We start from the raw sequence: 17,208 nt of genomic DNA, 5'->3' as shown, positions 1-17,208 counted from the left end.
ATTACACATCATAACAGTTAACAGAAGTTTTTGAGGCTGAAAGAATTGTGCATCCTCTTCCCTTGTAAATTTTGTATTCACCTGAACACACTGCATTGTGTCGATGTAGAATAAACTACAGAGTTGGAATCTTAAAGCCCTATTTTGAGCAGTCTCAGCTGTCAAATATACATAAACTGTTAAAGATGGCAGTTATGTTAAGTCTCGGTGATGTTTTAGAATATGACTGTTACTTCTTATTAAAAGATATTTGAGTATGGGAGAATGCTCATTTCCAGTTTAAAGCCTCCTTGTGTATGTCTTCCCTGCATATGTTACAAATAACACCACCAGGTACTTAGTATTTCTGTTTTCTAATTTTTAAAAGTTATTCTGCAAGTAACATAAGATAGAAAGCTTTGCTCCTATCTTAGGTCTGTTGCCTGTTTTAACTGCTCCAGGTTTTATGTTGAGCCACCCTGCCCAACAATGTCACACTCAGAATATATGTATTTCCTTGCAACTTTTGCCTTGCTGCAATAACCCCAGCTCCCTCTGCAGCTTGTACAATGACATTTTTTCTATTCCTGCTCTTGTTTCTTAAGTCTCTTTTCTGTGATGTTTGGACAAATGGCATGTGTGATGATGAGGCAGCTGTCAGACATGCCAAACTCCAATGGAACAAGTTTGCACTTTGCCTTTCTCAGAGAATTAGTCTCTAACCACCTGCTAATACACAAGCATATTTCTACTTCTGAATGCTTTCTCACCTTGTTAGTGGGAGGGAAAAGCATTTATTTTAACTGAAATCTTTTAAGCTTTGTGGGGTTTTCTTCTAAAGCAGCCAACCGTTATATAACTCATACAGCGTCGCTTTCTCACTGTAAGATAGGCAGCGTTAGATCAACAGCCCAGACTTTCACAGTTTCAGTTAGAATACCTTCCAGGAGTGGCGTAGTGCACTGATCGGGCAAAGCAAGGTCTGACAGACGTTTGCCGGAGGCATTTTTCTGTTCCTCAGATCTCTCTGTTCCTCAGATTTCCTTCCAGATTGGTGGGTGTGATAGGTAAGATAAGCGTTTTGCTTCAGACATGTTGGAGCTATGCAGCCGGGAGAGGTGACACGTGGGTAAACACTTCGGAGGCTTGCTGGTTGTATAGGGAGAAGTAAACTGCCTTTGAAAGAAAGAGAAGTAACCAGTCGGGGATGTAACCGGGGCCCAAGATCAGTAGGCGGTTGGAAAGTTTCCAAGGAGCCAGGCAATGGGGAAGGGCATTAGGCGATGGGGCGGATGGTATACATGCATAGAACAGCAGGGGGCGTGTGCGCCTCTCAGGAGAAGCACCCGGCTCGTCTGGCTCGGTTTTTCAATACTCTTCGGAAGTTTTGCTTCGAAGACTTTGTCCTCTTGTCTATGATTTTTGCTTGGGTATTTCTCACAGTGGGGAACATCCATCAGCTGCAGTGGAAGTGCACAGTAGTCACTGCAGAGTGAGTCTGAGATACTACAAATTCCTTGACATGAAAAAGAGTCAGAGTCTCTGGCAGCACAGATGTACAAATACAGTCCTGTAGGTATGAGGCTAGGCTACTGGGAGGGCAGCTTGTAGTGCTATTAAGAGGTGAGTAAGCAGTTCAGAAATAGAAACTGCTCTGGAATTAAAAGAGATAAAGTCTTTAGTAATATTTTAGCAGCTTCAATAAAGTAAAATGGCTGTAGGCCAATTGCTAAAACGTAATTACTAGGCCATAGAAAGACATTACATTTTGTCTATGTTCTCATTACATGTTTATGAAAACGTGTTAGAAATGTTTCTTAAAACTCAGGAAGCTTCCACTATGTGGACTGCATTGAAATGGCTGGTTGAATTACTCTCCAATATTTGTTATGCATAAACAATTATTTGGGATGTAACCTTTCATCCAGACACTGCTTGGCAGCAGCTAGGAAAATGCTAACACACTGGCTCCATCCCCAGGTCACAGACTTGGTAAACTTAACATGTAAACAATATCAGATTGTGAGCAGCTGCAAACAACTCTGCTCAAAACTGCTTATCCTGGAACTTCCTACCCCATGTCAGTTCAAAGGGATTACAACAAAGAACAACTATTAGTGTGACAAGCAGGACCAGGGAAGTGATCATCCCCTATACTCACCGCTGGTGAGGCCACACCTCAAATACTGTGTTCAGTTTTTGGCCCATCACTGCAAGAAAGATATTGAGGTGCTGGAGGGTGTCCAGAGAAGAGTAATGAAGCTGGTGAAGAGCCTGGTGAACAGGTTTTATGAGGAGTGGCTGAGGCAACTGGGATTGTTTAGTCTGGAGGAGACTGAGGGAAGACCTTTACAACTATCTGAAAGGAGGTTGGAGCAAGGTGGGTGTTGCTTTCTTCTCCTTAGTAACAAGTGATATAATGAGAGGAAATGGCCTCAAGTTGCACAAGGTGAGGTTTCAGTGAAGAAACTTAATTGAAAGGGTTATCAAACTGTACAATAGGCTCCCCAGGAAAGTGTTTGAACCTCCATCCCTGGAAGTGTTTAGAAGACACAGAGATGTGGTGCTGAGGTAGAAAGGCTCTGCAGAGGAACCTTGACCAACTGGACAGATGGGCGGAGTCCAACGGGATGTCACTCAACAAGTCCAAGTGCAGAGTGCTGCACTTTGGCCACGGCAACCCCATGCAGAGCTACAGGCTGGGGTCGGAGTGGCTGGAGAGCTGCCAAACAGAGAGGGACCTGGGGGTGCTGATTGACACCCACCTAAACATGAGCCAGCAGTGTGCCCAGGTGGCCAAGAAGGCCAATGGCATCCTGGCCTGCATTAGGAATGGTGTGGCCAGCAGGAGTAGGGAAGTCATTGTGCCCCTGTACTCTGCATTGGTTAGGCTGCACCTTGAGTACTGTGTCCAGTTCTGGGCCCCTCAGTTTAAGAAGGACATCGAAACACTTGAGCGTGTCCAGAGAAGGGCAACAAGGCTGGTGAGAGGCCTTGAGCACAAGCCCTATGAGGAGAGGCTGAGGGAGCTGGGATTGTTTAGCCTGGAGAAGAGGAGGCTCAGGGGTGACCTCATTGCCCTCTACAACTACCTGAAAGGTGGTTGTAGCCAGGAAGGGATTGGTCTCTTCTCCCAGGCAACCAGCACCAGAACAAGGGGACACAGTCTCAAGCTGCACCAGGGGAAGTTTAGGCTCAAGGTGAGGAGAAAGTTCTTCACCGAGCAAGTTGTTCGTCATTGGAATGGGATGCCCAGGGAGGTGGTGGAGTCGCCGTCCCTGGAGGTGTTCAAGAGGGGATTGGACGTGGCACTTGGTGCCATGGTCTAGTCATGAGGTCTGTGGTGACAGATTGGAGTCAATGATCTTTGAGGTCTCTTCCAACCTTAATGATACTGTGATACTGTGATGGTTTAGCACCGAATTCAGTAGAGTTGGTTGGTCTTGATGATCTTAAAGGTCTTTTCCAGCCAAAATAGTTCTGTGAGCCTATTCACAGCATTTAATGTCTCATTTTGACAGAAATTAATGGAAACAGAATTTTCAAAAGCAGGGAAGAGGGCTGGATGTCAAGAGCTGGTGATGCCTAGCTAGATGCAGTAACTCTTTCCACCCGCACCTCCAGAGTCTGTTAAAACTGCAAGCAAGCCAGCAAGCTTCTGAGTTTGCCCTGGCCTGAGCTAACTGAACAGGGTGCAGAAAACTCTTGGATATGACATATGAAGCTGCTGAACATGGCATACAACAGTGTGAAAAGCTACTAAAAGGAAAGGTAATAAATTGTGAAGTCTGCAGTTTTCTTTATGATAAGAAAGCTTCTAAACACTCCCACTAATGAATTCACACCTCTCTGAGCATGTGTGAACCTCAGGGTCAGCTAGGGAGCAAAGTGATGAAGAATATGTGAGCATCAGAGGTGGAGGAAGTCAGGGGGATTCTTCTTGAAGACTCTTCCCCAAAATTTCCCAGAGGATGGGAATGTGCATGTGGGAGAGCTATATGCATATGTTAGCATGAGTTCCTAAAGGTTGATGAGTAAGTTAATCACTTCCTGGAAATGTAATGAATATGCATAGAATGCTGATATTTGCTCTCTGTAAGATACTCGTTTGTGTGCTCACATAGGTAGAATGATCCCGTGTGCCCAGCTGTAAATAAAAGGCATGTATACTTCTCAAAACTGAAAATCAGTGTTGGGGAGTTTACTTGCTATTTCCAGTAACAACAGTGCTGGGAGGAATGGCTGAATTTCACTGGTGGTTATAGAAGAGCTGGGTGAAAAACAACTGAACTGCACAGAGAACTGTAGTTTTGAGTTATTTTGGAACTAGAAACTTCTAGATCCTACAGTGTCTGATAACCTCATTTATGCCATAAAAAGCAAGTCAAGACTGCCCAAATAATGGCATCAGGCATACTGGATGTGGGCACAGATACAGCAAAACTAGGAACAGGGGAAAGTGATTAGGGGAGTGTTATGCAGGGGTAAAGAAGGGGACTTACAAAGGTGACAAAAGAGGTAGTCAAAAAATGGGAAACTAGATAGCAAAGTATAATGTGCCCAGAGCCTTGCTATGCTGATAAAAATCACTGCACAGGACACTAGGATAGAACATGGTTTTCCAAAAGAGTATTGGTTTATTCATAAGGTCCAAACACTGCCTGTTTGGCAGTATTTGAGACTTGTTTGGTTGTTACTTCTGATGTCTTTATGAGTATTGGACCCAGTTTCCTTGAGAAGACAGACCCACAGGGTCATAATACATTGAAGTAGCATAATATATAGATAAAAACAGAGAGTATGTAAATTGAACTTCAGAAACTAATGACCGTGCTATAGAGTTACCTCTGCAATGAAGTAATGTAAGGCATGGAGCAGTGGAATGATTAGAGCAAGATCCTGCAGCAAAATGCTTACAACCATTCCCTAAATGTGAAAAACGAATTAATTGTAACCTTTCGCAATATGTAGATCCCTGCATTTTCCAACAGAGGTGTGGTCCTTAAAAAATTGCTCCCCTTTTTAGGTAGCTCACACAAACCCCCTAACAGTCGTTACAGCACTGGGCCCTCTGCCAGAGAAGAGGCAGCAGGGGAGGTAGCCAAAGACGGCCTCTGTCGAGAGGGGAGGGTGGTGGGAGCCTGCTCCTCCACCGAGTGGGACTTGAGGGAGTTCCTCCCGCCCCGTTGGCCTGTCCGCACCCTTTCCTAACTGGGGCAGCAGACACCTCCGCATCGGCCCCAGTTCATGTTCCCCGCCCAGCCGCATGTCCGTAGTCCCGGCCCACATCCTCTGAGGTGGGCGGAGGTTACCTCGTGACTGCATGCCGTATCAGCCTGTGCCGCTGCTCCTCGGCGCCGCGGGAAGGACCGGCTCCCTCGCTCCGAGCCCGTCCCGAGAGGCGAGGCCCCGCTCCCCGCCCCTTGGAGAGCGGCTCGTCGCCATCAGGCTCAGCTGGGCGCCGGCGCTGAGGAGGTTGCGAAGGCCAGGCGGCCGTGGGAAGGAACAGGGTGGGTCCCAGGAGGCCCAGGCCTCCTCGTCTGTGCAGAGGGTAGTGGAGGCTGTGGGCAGGGGGAGGTAGCCGTTGGTGTGCGGCACAGGCGGGGCTGCGGTTTCCTCTTCGTGTGCTGCTGCCGGTAGGCCCTGCTCTGCCCCCTGAGCCGGTTGCAGCGGCATTGAGGGTCCTAGCTCCCACCTCTGTTGGCCGTTAAACGAGCTTTGCCCCAGGGGCTGCTTCGAGAGAGAAAGCTAGTACAGTGAGCCACGCAACCCCGCGGAGCTGGAGTTCAGTTCCTTAGAAATAACTCCCTTTGAAGCCCCACGGCCCAACGCGAGGCAGCCTTGCCCGGGGGAAGCTGCCGGAACCGTTCTGGCAATAGTACCAGCGGGTGAAGTATCGTGAGCCCGCCTGAGCCTCTTCTTCCTCCACAGGAGTGCTGGCACTATGACTTTCCAGTGGACGGCAGTTGTCCTCTTTCTGTATGGTGAAATAGCAGTAATCCTCGTGCTCTGCCTGCCGTTTATTTCTCCACTGAGGTAGGACTTCACTGTGCTAGACAACCCCATCTCGGTCTTTTCACAGTTTGAGGGTTTCTTTTACGCCTTTGCTTTTGTAAACACGGAGTTTTGCTACTATCTTAAAGTAGTTGTGAACTAAGATGAAGGAATGGTATTTGGGACTCGAGCATTAGGAATTTCAAGAATTAACAAGCCTCTTAAAGAGCTTTATGTTTGTTTTCTGCACACTGCTGATTGATCCGAGTTCCCAGGATGAGCCCTATTGCTTTGCTTCAGCAAATGGGTTGTCATCTTTCAGTCTTCTGGGTTTTTTTTTTGAGTAGCCAGCATATGGTAGGGTATCTACCTTCACGTGAGGTCAGTAAGAAATGAGAGAACTGTGCAGCCTTTTCAGAAGTTTTCAAGTTTATTAGGAGCAGCTTTACAGTGTTTTGGTGTGCACTAGGCGTTATGGGTGTGGACCAGCTAAGAGACATCTGATATTCAGCAACATACAGCATGTGTAAGAGCAGTAAGACATTTGAGAGATCATTTGTTTTAAAAAAAAGTGGACTTCAGCTGGATGCAGAACGTTCTGGACTACTGAAGTAAAGGCCCCTCTATGTATTGACAAAATAATGCTTCTGGAACACGATACAAACATTAAGAAAAATAATTATTTTAAATAAATGCCCTTAGTAAGGCAGGAGGGGGGAAGTATGTGAATTATTCATTTTATGCAAAAGCTTGGCTTACAGTGTTGTCTTAGGATTGTTTCCTGTAAGTAGCTGATTAAATTTGGCAAGATAAACAGTTATGATCTTTCTGGAATACCAGTAATTCTTAAAAGAAACCCCAGCCAAAGTACATCCCCAAACCTTAAAGCTTTTAAACCAAACAATTGTTACTGTCTTAGTGTTGTGTTAAAACTGTGAAGTATTTGCTTTTTGCATTTAAAATGAAGAATATAGCTTTTACTGTAACATTGTCAAGAAAAAAACATAACCCAAAACCCTGCTTTGTGGAGAGTCTGAATTTAAGTATTTAAAGCTATGGGAGAGTTTTGAAAATGGTTGGATCCTCCACAGCTGGTATTAATGATTAGTCATATTACCAGAACTTCCAAAATTTAATATATTCTAAAATCTAATTTAGCCTCTGATTTTTGTAAGGTGGCCTGTGAGGAGTTCAGCATATCATCCAAGACTATTGAGGGCTCATATTTTCTATTGTTTCCTAATCAAAAGTGCAACAGTGTGTAAGAACAGAGAAATACTATGTGAGTCATAATCATCATATCATTAGTGGTTTATGTGAGGAAACTAGCTGCAGGAATTTCTGCAGGCTGATGACATGTGCAGGTAATGCATTGGTAATGTTGAAATAGGTTTCACCTAAGATATAAAGAGGGCTTGAATCCAGTTTTTATAGATAAAAGGCAAATTTATAAACTGTAGAGTTACCAAAATGTAATCAAACATTAAACACAGTGTTTTTAATTACATACAAAGGTACAGATTTTTGTGCCTAGTTTCTAGCAGTCAGCTATTCCTTTGAACTGTGGTTTCCAGAAGAGTGAAACAGCGCTATTCTTTGTGACATATTCAATTATCTTGTTAACAAAACTGTCACAGGAATCTTGTGGAGTTAAAGATCACATCTAGCTGCTTTGACAGTACCAGAGGGCAGCAGTTGCGCCTTGCTCAGCTTGGTGGCCTAGGAGCTGGTTCTGTCAGAGTGGTAAAGTATGGACGATTAAAAACTGTTGATCTTCAAACTTTATATTTACTCACTTGTCAGTCTTCACCTGATTGTCTCTCTTGTGTCTGCGTGTTTGTTGGGCAAGGAACTCCTTTCAAACTTTGATAACAAGCTTTTAAGTTCTTGGGGAGTAAGTAAATTGACACTAGAGAAATGCAAGTACACAAAGAGAACCAATTGCAGTACATCAGTGGTGGTGACCAGTATTATAATTTGGAAGGATTATGTATATGTGACTTTTGCCATCAAAACTCAGTGGATCATTAATGAATGTGAATGTCAACACTTCATGAGGAAGCGTAAGTGAAGATAGAAAAGCGTTTGTGAAAATAAAACCTGGGAAGACTTTGCAGTAAAGAGATCTTATTTTCAGCCTGAATATAAATTGGCAATATAATTGGTCTAATGTCATACCTCAGAGAGTCACTTCTTAAGTGGAGATCTGTATGAAACTTAGAGAATCACATGTTTAAAGAGTTAGCAAGTTGCCTTTGGGTTGTAGCTTGGATTAATGAAAGTAAACTTTTTTTTAATGCTGACTGTGGCTGGCTGTTATGAAGAATTCAAATTATACAAAAAGATGTAAATGAGATTTTTGCATGTACAATGGTGGTGCAGAACCAGAGGGAACCGTTAGAGGTTATGCTACAGTCCAATTTAAGCTAAGTTAAGAGTAGGTTGAAAACAGCTTTGTTAAAGGACAAATTTGAACAGTCTCTGGAAAATGTAAATACTTTTAAGAAAAGTTGGAAATTTACTTGATGTAGTAAGATGGTGACTAGCATGCCTGTGCTAGGTGTTACTTCAGAGCAGTGGCAGAGATTCTAACATGCAGCAAAGGGCAAGTAGCTGTTCTGTTGTCATCTGCTGTGGGTTTCCATTCATTTGTGCACATTAGATGTTCTTCATTGGTGCTGGAAGTGCTGGAAGTTTGAATTTTTGCAAATTTCTCCAAGCATAGTGTTTAATAGACAATTGTTTAAACAAAAAAGTAGTCATGGTCTTCGCCAGTGGACCTCTGAACTTGCTTCCATAGCCGACAAATTTATGCTCTTGAAAGAGATTTTAACTCTTGACAAAATGCAAATGAGAGACTTTGTCATTTGCAAATTCATCAATGTAAAAGATAAGCCTTCTGAAGAAGGATGGTAGAGGTGATAATAATTTGTGAATGGTTTTTATTTTATTTGACAATAGGGTGTATATGTGGATAGAGCTAAACATGATGGAATGGATTGTACAATCTTCATCCTATCCATGAGGTTATCATAGTCAGGACCAAATGCAAAATAATGCTGGCCAAAGTTCAAGTTAAAATAAAACATCTGGAGAGTACCTGCTGTCATATGAGAAGTTTTCAGGTTGAACCATCTTTGCCTGGGTTGACAACAAACAAAAAAGAGATAAGTTGGATTGTTAAAAAAGTTACATGTCCATATATTAAATTAAAGCAGCTGTTTCGGGATCTTACGTAAGTCTCATATGAATGGCAAGACTCTCTTCTGTGGGGTTACTGTGTACTTCTTGTAGTGTTTAAATGTTTTTTGAATAACAGTGCTCTTTTACAGATGGCAGAAGATTTTTATGATTCCTCTATGGAGCAAAATGGCAATTTTTTGGAACAAGATGTTCCTCACAATAATAGTTTTGCTGATCGTCTTGTTTCTTGGTAAGTGTGAAATAATTTCTTACATTGGGGGAAAAAAATACCCTGTTACGTGGAGTTCATAGTGCTAGATTAATGGGAAGGATCTGAGCCTAATGTAAATCAGCTTATTAGTTTAAAAGTTCTACAGTAGAATGGAAGAGGAGAGGATTGGTACCACATCAGTACTGGAAATCCAAATGCATAGTAATGTAGTAGTGAATGAGGAGGAGAAATGGAGCTTGGTCTAAGCTGCTGCTTAGTTTCAGTTTCTCACACAGGTAAAACAAACTTGAATTTCTTGATACAGAATTTGGCTGAGCTGCAAAGTATGCAGTAGATGGCAGTCTTTCTCTTGGCTGCTGCTGAAATAGAAGACCAGAAGAATGTGTCAAAGCACTGAGCTATTTGGGTACTTATGCTTAGCGCAGATACAAAACAGCTGTTGTCTACGCTTACTATGAATAGATCCTAAGGTCTATCTGTGGGATAACTTCCTAGCTTACTGCAGGATAGGAATGTAAGTTAGTTTAATACACTTCAGGAGAAGGGTTGAGATGCTTAAAACTGATAGATGTTTGTGTTCTAGAAAAGAAAATCTGTGAAGCTGACTGGCCAAAAGGCTGACATAAAACAGCCTTATTTCCGTGAAAACCAATGAAGCAAGGCTGAAACAACAAAATCACACTGCCTCAAAACAAATTTTGAAGGACACAGTGCCTGAGCAATGACTTTTCCAATTCCAATATTAAAGCTGACATCCCTCAGTATGATAATGAGCTAGAGTACATGCTAAACGTACATGAGCGTGTTACTCATCTCCACCCAAATCATGCTAAATGTCCCCTAGAAGGCAAAGACAGCTGGAGTTATGGTATGGAAAACCACAAGGGGAGCATCTCTCTAGGGGCGAAAGACTGGATTTAGCAGAGACAGTCTACAGGCTGTGCTGTTCCTCCACCCTCGACAGGGACACACTGTATTGATAACAAGTACATTCAATATACAGTGTAACTTTTGCTGCATTTCTATTACATGTTAGCACTATTGCTTCAGATGTTTACTGGGATTTATGAACCTGTCAGCAGCAATCCCAAACATGGTGTGTTTGTTGACTTAATAAATTAAACCTGAAACCTTAATACTAAAGGAAGTACTGGAAATGCAATTAAGTACATTTGGTTTGGGTTTTTTTTAGATGATCATTAGTATTGTCCTTGGAAGTAGATCCAGTAAATGGCTTAAGAACTGAAAGATTTAGTTCACTCTTACGGATTCCCATCTAAAACTTCGACCAGAGTTTGCTTTTGAATTGGTGATGCTGGTTGATTTTCAGAAATACAGATTTGGGCTAAAAGTAAAGCCATGATGAGATATTTGTCCTCCTAGCATAAAATGATGGGTTACCACAGGACTAGAATCTTCTTACAGAACAGGGATCTGAACTTCTGTTTGGTTTTGGTCATCGCTGAAATGTTTGAAGTTTCATTTCTGTGGGGTCTCTAGTAACATTCATAAGTGTTGCTTTGGCCTGATCCCTGATGGCTGGGTGCAAGTGTTGGAAGTGAATATCGAAGCATGTTTTGGGCAGTGGTTTCATGAATCTCTGAAACTGACACATTGCTTCAGTGACTGATCAAGACCTACCTTTAAAAGGTTTGGATAATGTAAGTGAAGTTACTATCGGGCCTATGCCTGTTTGAGCAGAAAGTCCAAATACATATTTCTAGTAATATGCTTGGTTTATCATGCACTCATCCTCACAGGTGTGAATAAGAACAAACTGGTTTTGTTTGCAGATGCTATTAGAGAAGTCAGGAAGTACTCTGCGGTTCATGTGACAGAAAGGGCTGGAAATGTCAATGCCAATGCCTTTGATCATATTCAGATGAAACTCTTCCGATCGCAAAGAAACCTCTATCTCTCAGGTTTTTCTTTATTTCTTTGGCTGTAAGTATATTTTAATTTTAATTTTAGTTTCTGCATAGTACATTTATTAGGGGAACTATTGCACAAACTAATGCAGCTATGAAAAAGATTGGAGAGCTGATTTGCAGAGGTTAAAGGTTGAGCAAATAGGCTATGAGGCAAGTAAAACCAGGGAAAATAATAACTTACAAATGTTCGAAGGTTGAAAGGATAAGTGTGCCACACATGGAAAGAATCATTTTGAATCCTTGAGAAAACTTGTGTTTTCCAGGAGAAGTTTCTTCAGGGACTACTCATTTCCGTCCTTAAACTTATGCCCCATGTTTTGTTTGTTTTGAAAATGAAAAACTGGAGTTAAGGAGGAAAAAAGAAAGCTAATGTTTAAATAATCTTACTATGTTGCAAGCTGGTATTCTGCTGTGTTAAGAAACTCAAACTACTTCATTTCTAACTTAGGAACTGTAGGATTCCAGCTTACAAGGAAAGTTTCAGATACTATTTCAGGTCAAACACTGTGGGGCAGCTGACATTCTTTGATATTGTGATCTTAAGTGCAAGTATCCCTTTCAAGATGTTTAAATACAGATAATAAAATAGGTTAATGGAAAGGACGGTTCTCTACTGTGCAGCAGAAGCAACCAAGACTACCTGTGAATTTTACAGTAGCCACAGCCTGCAGATCTCAGTTGGGCAAAGAAGCACAGGAACTAACTGGACACAGATAATGTGAATGAATGGAAGCAGATATGTTGATCAGATGACTTATTTGTACATTTTAATATACATTTAGTACATTTTTATGGGCAAAGAATGCCGGCCCTCTGAACTCCTTCACTGAGCTGCTTGACATTGCCTAGACACACAAGAGGAACACAGAACAAGGAAATGCCTGGAATCACAGACTTCCAGCAGACTTCTTTCCCTTGAAGTGATGTATGGCCTTATTAGCTGGTCATAGAGGAGTGTGATGCATAAGTGTTAAGGAAAATTTTGTACAAAACTTGAGCCAAAAAATATTGGAGAAAACAAAGATGGTTGTAGTCTTGCACAATAGTAATAGGAATACATCATGTGCTTTGTCGTCCTTCAGAAAGGTTAAATAAATATGCATAAATATGTTTGTGATCTCTGCTCCAAGAGAGGAATATCTGAATTGTAACCTGCACAAGAGGTGGAAGCTGCTCCCCCAGGATCCTACTCCCACTCAGCTTTCAAGGAAGAAAACATGCCAGGTGGCTCTGTTAGATTTTATTGTAGATAAATGCTCTTCTCCTGAAGAGGTTTTCCTGAGGCTCATTTTGGGCTACTGGCTTTTCATAAAGATTTAGAAGAAATAAATAATCTTTTGATGGTGACTAGATTAGAGGATTATTATGCTTATCCATTAAACAGGTGTAATGTCTGTCAGAGAAGAGGAGAAAAGAGTTGCTTAAGTTGCCTTATTCTACATAGCTACTACCATCACCCAACCAAGTTAAGACTATCTTTAGGTTACTTGGATGCCCCTAGTTAATTCTTTGGGTCAGTCTCAGTTTATTTTAGCACATCTGCCCGTAGGAGAATTCCAGTAGAGCGGCAGGTGGAGATTCTCAAAAGAGAGGGGGCTGGAAGCTTCTCGCTTCTGTCAACACAACAAAAGCTCTTCTCCATCTGTGGTTCAGCAATTGCAAACACTGGGTAGAGGTGAGGAAAATTACCTCCTATCAGTGGAGGTATTTGGGCCATCTTAGCCTTCATCCACCAACTGACTGCACAGGAAAAAGAAAGGGTCATAGTAACCAGAGACTATCCCATGGGTAGGATAGAAGCATTAATCTGAAGAAGTCCTGGGAGATGTGGAGAGCCTGCCAAGGTGTGTCTGCCCTCTGCTACCTCTGTTGAACCAGAGGGGAAGGAGGAGGGCTGAAAACAAAAGGAAAGCTGAAAAAACACACTCATTGCTTAGTGGGGCAGGGGACCAACTGACAAAGGATATGGAAAAGGAGATGCTGACTGTCTCATTGCCAGCCTTACTTTACATTGTTTCTTATTGGTAAGGTCTGCTGTTTGTTCTCCTAGTGTTCTGAGAGTTCTAGTAGAGTCAGTGGCAAATAAAATGTTACCCAACATAGTGGAAGATGGCAGTTAGGGAGTACTTGCCAAGAGGGCCAATGGCATCCTGGCCTGCATTAAGACCAGTGTGGCCAGCAGGAGCAGGGAGGTCATTCTGCCACTGTACACTGCACTGGTTAGGCCACACCTCGAGTACTGTGTCCAGTTCTGGGCCCCTCAGTTTAGGAAGGATGTTGACTTGCTGGAACGAGTCCAGAGAAGGGCAACAAAGTTAGTGAGGGGCTTGGAACACAAGCCCTATGAGGAGAGACTGAGGGAGCTGGGGATGCTTAGCCTGGAGAGAAGGAGACTCAGGGGTGACCTTATTGCTCTCTACAACTACCTGAAGGGGGGTTGTAAACAGGCAGAGGATGGTCTCTTCTCCCAGGCAGCCAGCACCAGAACAAGAGGGCACAGTCTCAGGCTGCGCCAGGGGAAGTTCAGGCTGGAGTTTAGGAGGAAGTTTTACACAGAGAGAGTGATTGCCCATTGGAATGGGCTGCCCGGGGAGGTGGTGGAGTCGCCGTCACTGGAGGTGTTCAGGAGGAGACTTGACAGGGTGCTTGGTGCCATGGGTTAGTTGATTAGGTGGTGTTGGGTGATAGGTTGGACGCGATGATCTTGAAGGTCTCTTCCAACCTGGTTTATTCTATTCTATACTTAAGCAGATTGAACAGAAGAGACATCTGTGGCATCGTAGTATGGGATGCATTTTTCCATGCAGTGGGAACTGGCCAATGTCATTTCAAGGCCATACTCTGTCATCTTGGAAAGATCATTGTGATCAGGAAATGTTGCACCTGTCTTCACAACAGTGAAAAAGCAGGATGTAGGGAACTAGAGGTTAATCAGCCTTACCTCCTGGAAAGTTTAAGGAGCAAGTCTCACTCAAAGGTATTTTCAGGGATATGGAGGATGCAGTGACTTGAAATGGCCATCATCGATGTAGTGAGGGGAGCTCATCCCTGGTGTATGCTGTGTGCCCTTGACAAGGCCTTTGGCATAGTCTCTTGTGGTATCCTCATAGCCTCACTCCGGTGGAGAAGTGGAGAAAAATGTGTGCAAAATTTTCTGGGCCTTTGGGCTCAAAGGATGATAGCAATGCAAATTCCAGCTGATGCCCTTCAGAGGCTTATGCTGGGCTCAACAGAATAATAGAACGTCTTGAATAGATGGGACCTTAAAAATCTATCATCATCTTCTTTTTAAAAATACAGATGATGGGATAGGATGTGCTTTCAGCAAGTTACAGAGTGGAGGGCTGGGCTGCTATTCAGAGGGAGCTAGACAGATTGCAGAAATGTGCTGCAAGAAATCTCATGAAGTTCCAAAAAAAGTAAATGCAAAGTCTGACATCTGATAATAATGTACAGTGTCCATACTGAGGTCTGGGTGGCTGTGTAGAAAACAGTTTTGTGTCGAAAAGGACTTGCACCTCCTGGTAGACAGATAATCATGTATTGAGCTGAAATAGCAAGGGTGTAGTCAGCAGATTGAGAGAAGTGGTTCTTCCCCTCTATATGGCACATGTGCTGCTGCATTTTTAGGGCCATGCCCAGTTTTGACTTCACAGGGACTTCTGGCAGGGTGCCAAGAAGGTTGGGAAATAAAGCATGGGACCTGTGAGAAGAGGAAGGAGCTTGGCTTCAGCCAAGAAAAGAGATGTGGAAGGGGAGATCCTATCGCTTTCTGCATCTATCTAGAGGTAGGAGGTAGAGAAGATGGAGCCAGCTCTTGCCACTCATTTATATCCACGGAGACAAGGCTAGGAACCTGGGAAATTCTGACTTATGGTAAAAAATAATTTTTCTACTATCAAGAGCAGTGAAATAGTGGAACAAGGGCCCTAAAAGACAGGGGAATCTCCACCACTGGAGAACTCCACTGGGAACTCATCTGGACAAGCCTCTGACCAATCTGCCTATCCTGTCCCTGTCTTTGGGCAGGAGCTTGGACAGGATCACCTGTGGAAGCCTCTCAACCTGTATGATTATGATTCTATTTTAATAATGATGTTTTACTGACTGCTGCATCTATAAATTAATAAGCACTGGTAAAACACAGTGACCTTTGGAAAAGTAGTGATGTGGGGACCTTAAATTTATTAAAACAAAAATAAGTAAGAAAAACGAGCATTCTGTGAATGAACAGGGAGAGAAGCTTACCTTTAAAGCAGAAAGTCTATTTCAGTTAAGAAAAAGCCAACTACCTGGGTTTTCATATTTCTTTTGAAGAAGAGCAGTTGCATAATTATATTACAGAAGTTCATTTATTTTAGATTTGCTTTGACCTTTCTGTGATTCAGCAACATAAAGCTTCGAGGGACTCCCAGGATGAATAATGAAAGTAGTGATGCAGAGGCAATTAACAGGGATTGTAATTCTGCCTCTGTACACAGCACTGATGAGGCCTCACCTTGAGTACTGTGTGTAGTCCTGGGCCTCTCACCTCAAGAAAGCTATTGAGGTGCTGGAGCAGGTCCAGAGGAGAGCAACAAGACTGCTGAAGGTACTGGAGGGAAAGTCTTACGATGAAAGGCTGAAGGAGCTAAGGTTGTTTAGCCTGAAGGACACTCAGGGGACCTTAGCACATTCTACAATTACCTGAAGGGAAGTTGTAGTAAGGTGGGGGTCAGGCTCTCCTCCCAGACAGCTTGTGAAAAGATGAGAGGGCTTGGCCTGAAGATGCACGAGGGGAGGTTTAAGGTAGATGTTAAGAAGCACTTCCTCACGGAAAGGGTAATTAGACACTAGAATGGACTGCCCAGGGAGGTGGTGGAGTTGCTGTCGCTGGGGGTGTTCAAGGAAAGATTGGATGTGGCACTTAGTGACATGGACTCATCGATGTGGTAATGTTAGGTTATAGGCTGGACTTGATGAACTCAGAGGTTTATTCCAGCCTCAATAATTCTGTGATCACATCAAGGGAGGCATTTGCAAAGCTTAAACTTGAGGTTAAGTATGAGTGCTAACATTTATGCATGTTCTGATCTGTACAGTATTGAGAGTTTTCTGAAGATTAATGTGCTCACATTTGTAACTTTATTACTGTAAGGCCCATTATAAAGTTGTGGGGTGGTGGTGTTTGTTTTTTTGCTTCTTGCATGTTACTCATCAGCACATGATGTTTGGGTCTTGTATTCAGAAATCCATTCTATTTAAAACACTAGGTCATGTAAGAGTACTCCAGCATTTAAGCAAGCAGGTCTCTGACCTCTTAATGGCTGTGGGGTTTTGGGAGGAGGGAGCTTCTGCATCAGGTAAAAGTCAGATTTTTGGCAGATGAAAAACATTTCAGTCTCTTACTTCACTAATATTTGTCATTGACGAACCTGGATGCTTCTCTTCAGATGCTTAAATAGTACTCGTGGTTTTGTTTTCACATCTAATGCAGAGAGAGAGAGAAGGGATTGTTTGAGGTAGTTTATTTTTCTTGTTTCATTTTATTTTGTTTTTTTTTAATCTGTGCTGTGAATCATTGTGCTGTTCACTGTTTCTTCACCAGTGTATTGAGACGTACTGTCACCCTTCTTACTCAGCTGGCAAAAGGGATGGCATCTCATGCAGCTTTGGAGGCACAAGTAAATGATGCTACTGAAGCAGCCAAAAAATACATGGCCGAGAATGAAAGACTGCAGGAGGTATCTTTGAAATTTCAGTTATTTCCTTATACAGCAAGTGGCACAAAATGTTTGTTCATTTTTTTCCTTCTAGTGGAAAGAGGAAGAAAATGGTCTTAAAAGATCTAAATCAAAATACTAAATATGAATTTCAGTAGTATTTTATTAACAAAGGAAGCCAAAGTAA

The 17,208-nt window shown here is 42.7% G+C and overlaps 1 protein-coding gene across 2 annotated transcripts in view; it reads left to right on the top strand.

Moving 5' to 3' along the window:
* The window catches only part of DUS4L (dihydrouridine synthase 4 like), a 39,239-nt gene that overhangs the window by 9,991 nt on the left and 12,040 nt on the right, over positions 1-17,208 (top strand). Inside the window, exons 1-5 of one of the 2 annotated variants that reach the window (XM_068166971.1) lie at positions 5,293-5,489; positions 5,911-6,015; positions 9,306-9,406; positions 11,182-11,332; positions 16,907-17,042. In XM_068166971.1, the coding sequence (XP_068023072.1) occupies positions 5,924-6,015; positions 9,306-9,406; positions 11,182-11,332; positions 16,907-17,042 (480 nt within the window). In that variant the 5' untranslated portion in view covers positions 5,293-5,489; positions 5,911-5,923. Of the gene's footprint in view, positions 1-5,292; positions 5,490-5,910; positions 6,016-9,305; positions 9,407-11,181; positions 11,333-16,906; positions 17,043-17,208 lie in introns of those variants that run through there. The other variant, XM_068166978.1, reaches the window with a different exon arrangement.

The sequence above is a fragment of the Melanerpes formicivorus genome, unplaced genomic scaffold, assembly GCF_026170545.1.
Source record: "Melanerpes formicivorus ecotype bairdi unplaced genomic scaffold, bMelFor1.0.p_v2 SCAF_3, whole genome shotgun sequence".
NCBI lineage: Eukaryota > Metazoa > Chordata > Aves > Piciformes > Picidae > Melanerpes > Melanerpes formicivorus.
Note: the sequence above shows the minus strand (reverse complement) of the source record. Positions and strands in the feature narration are given on the sequence as shown.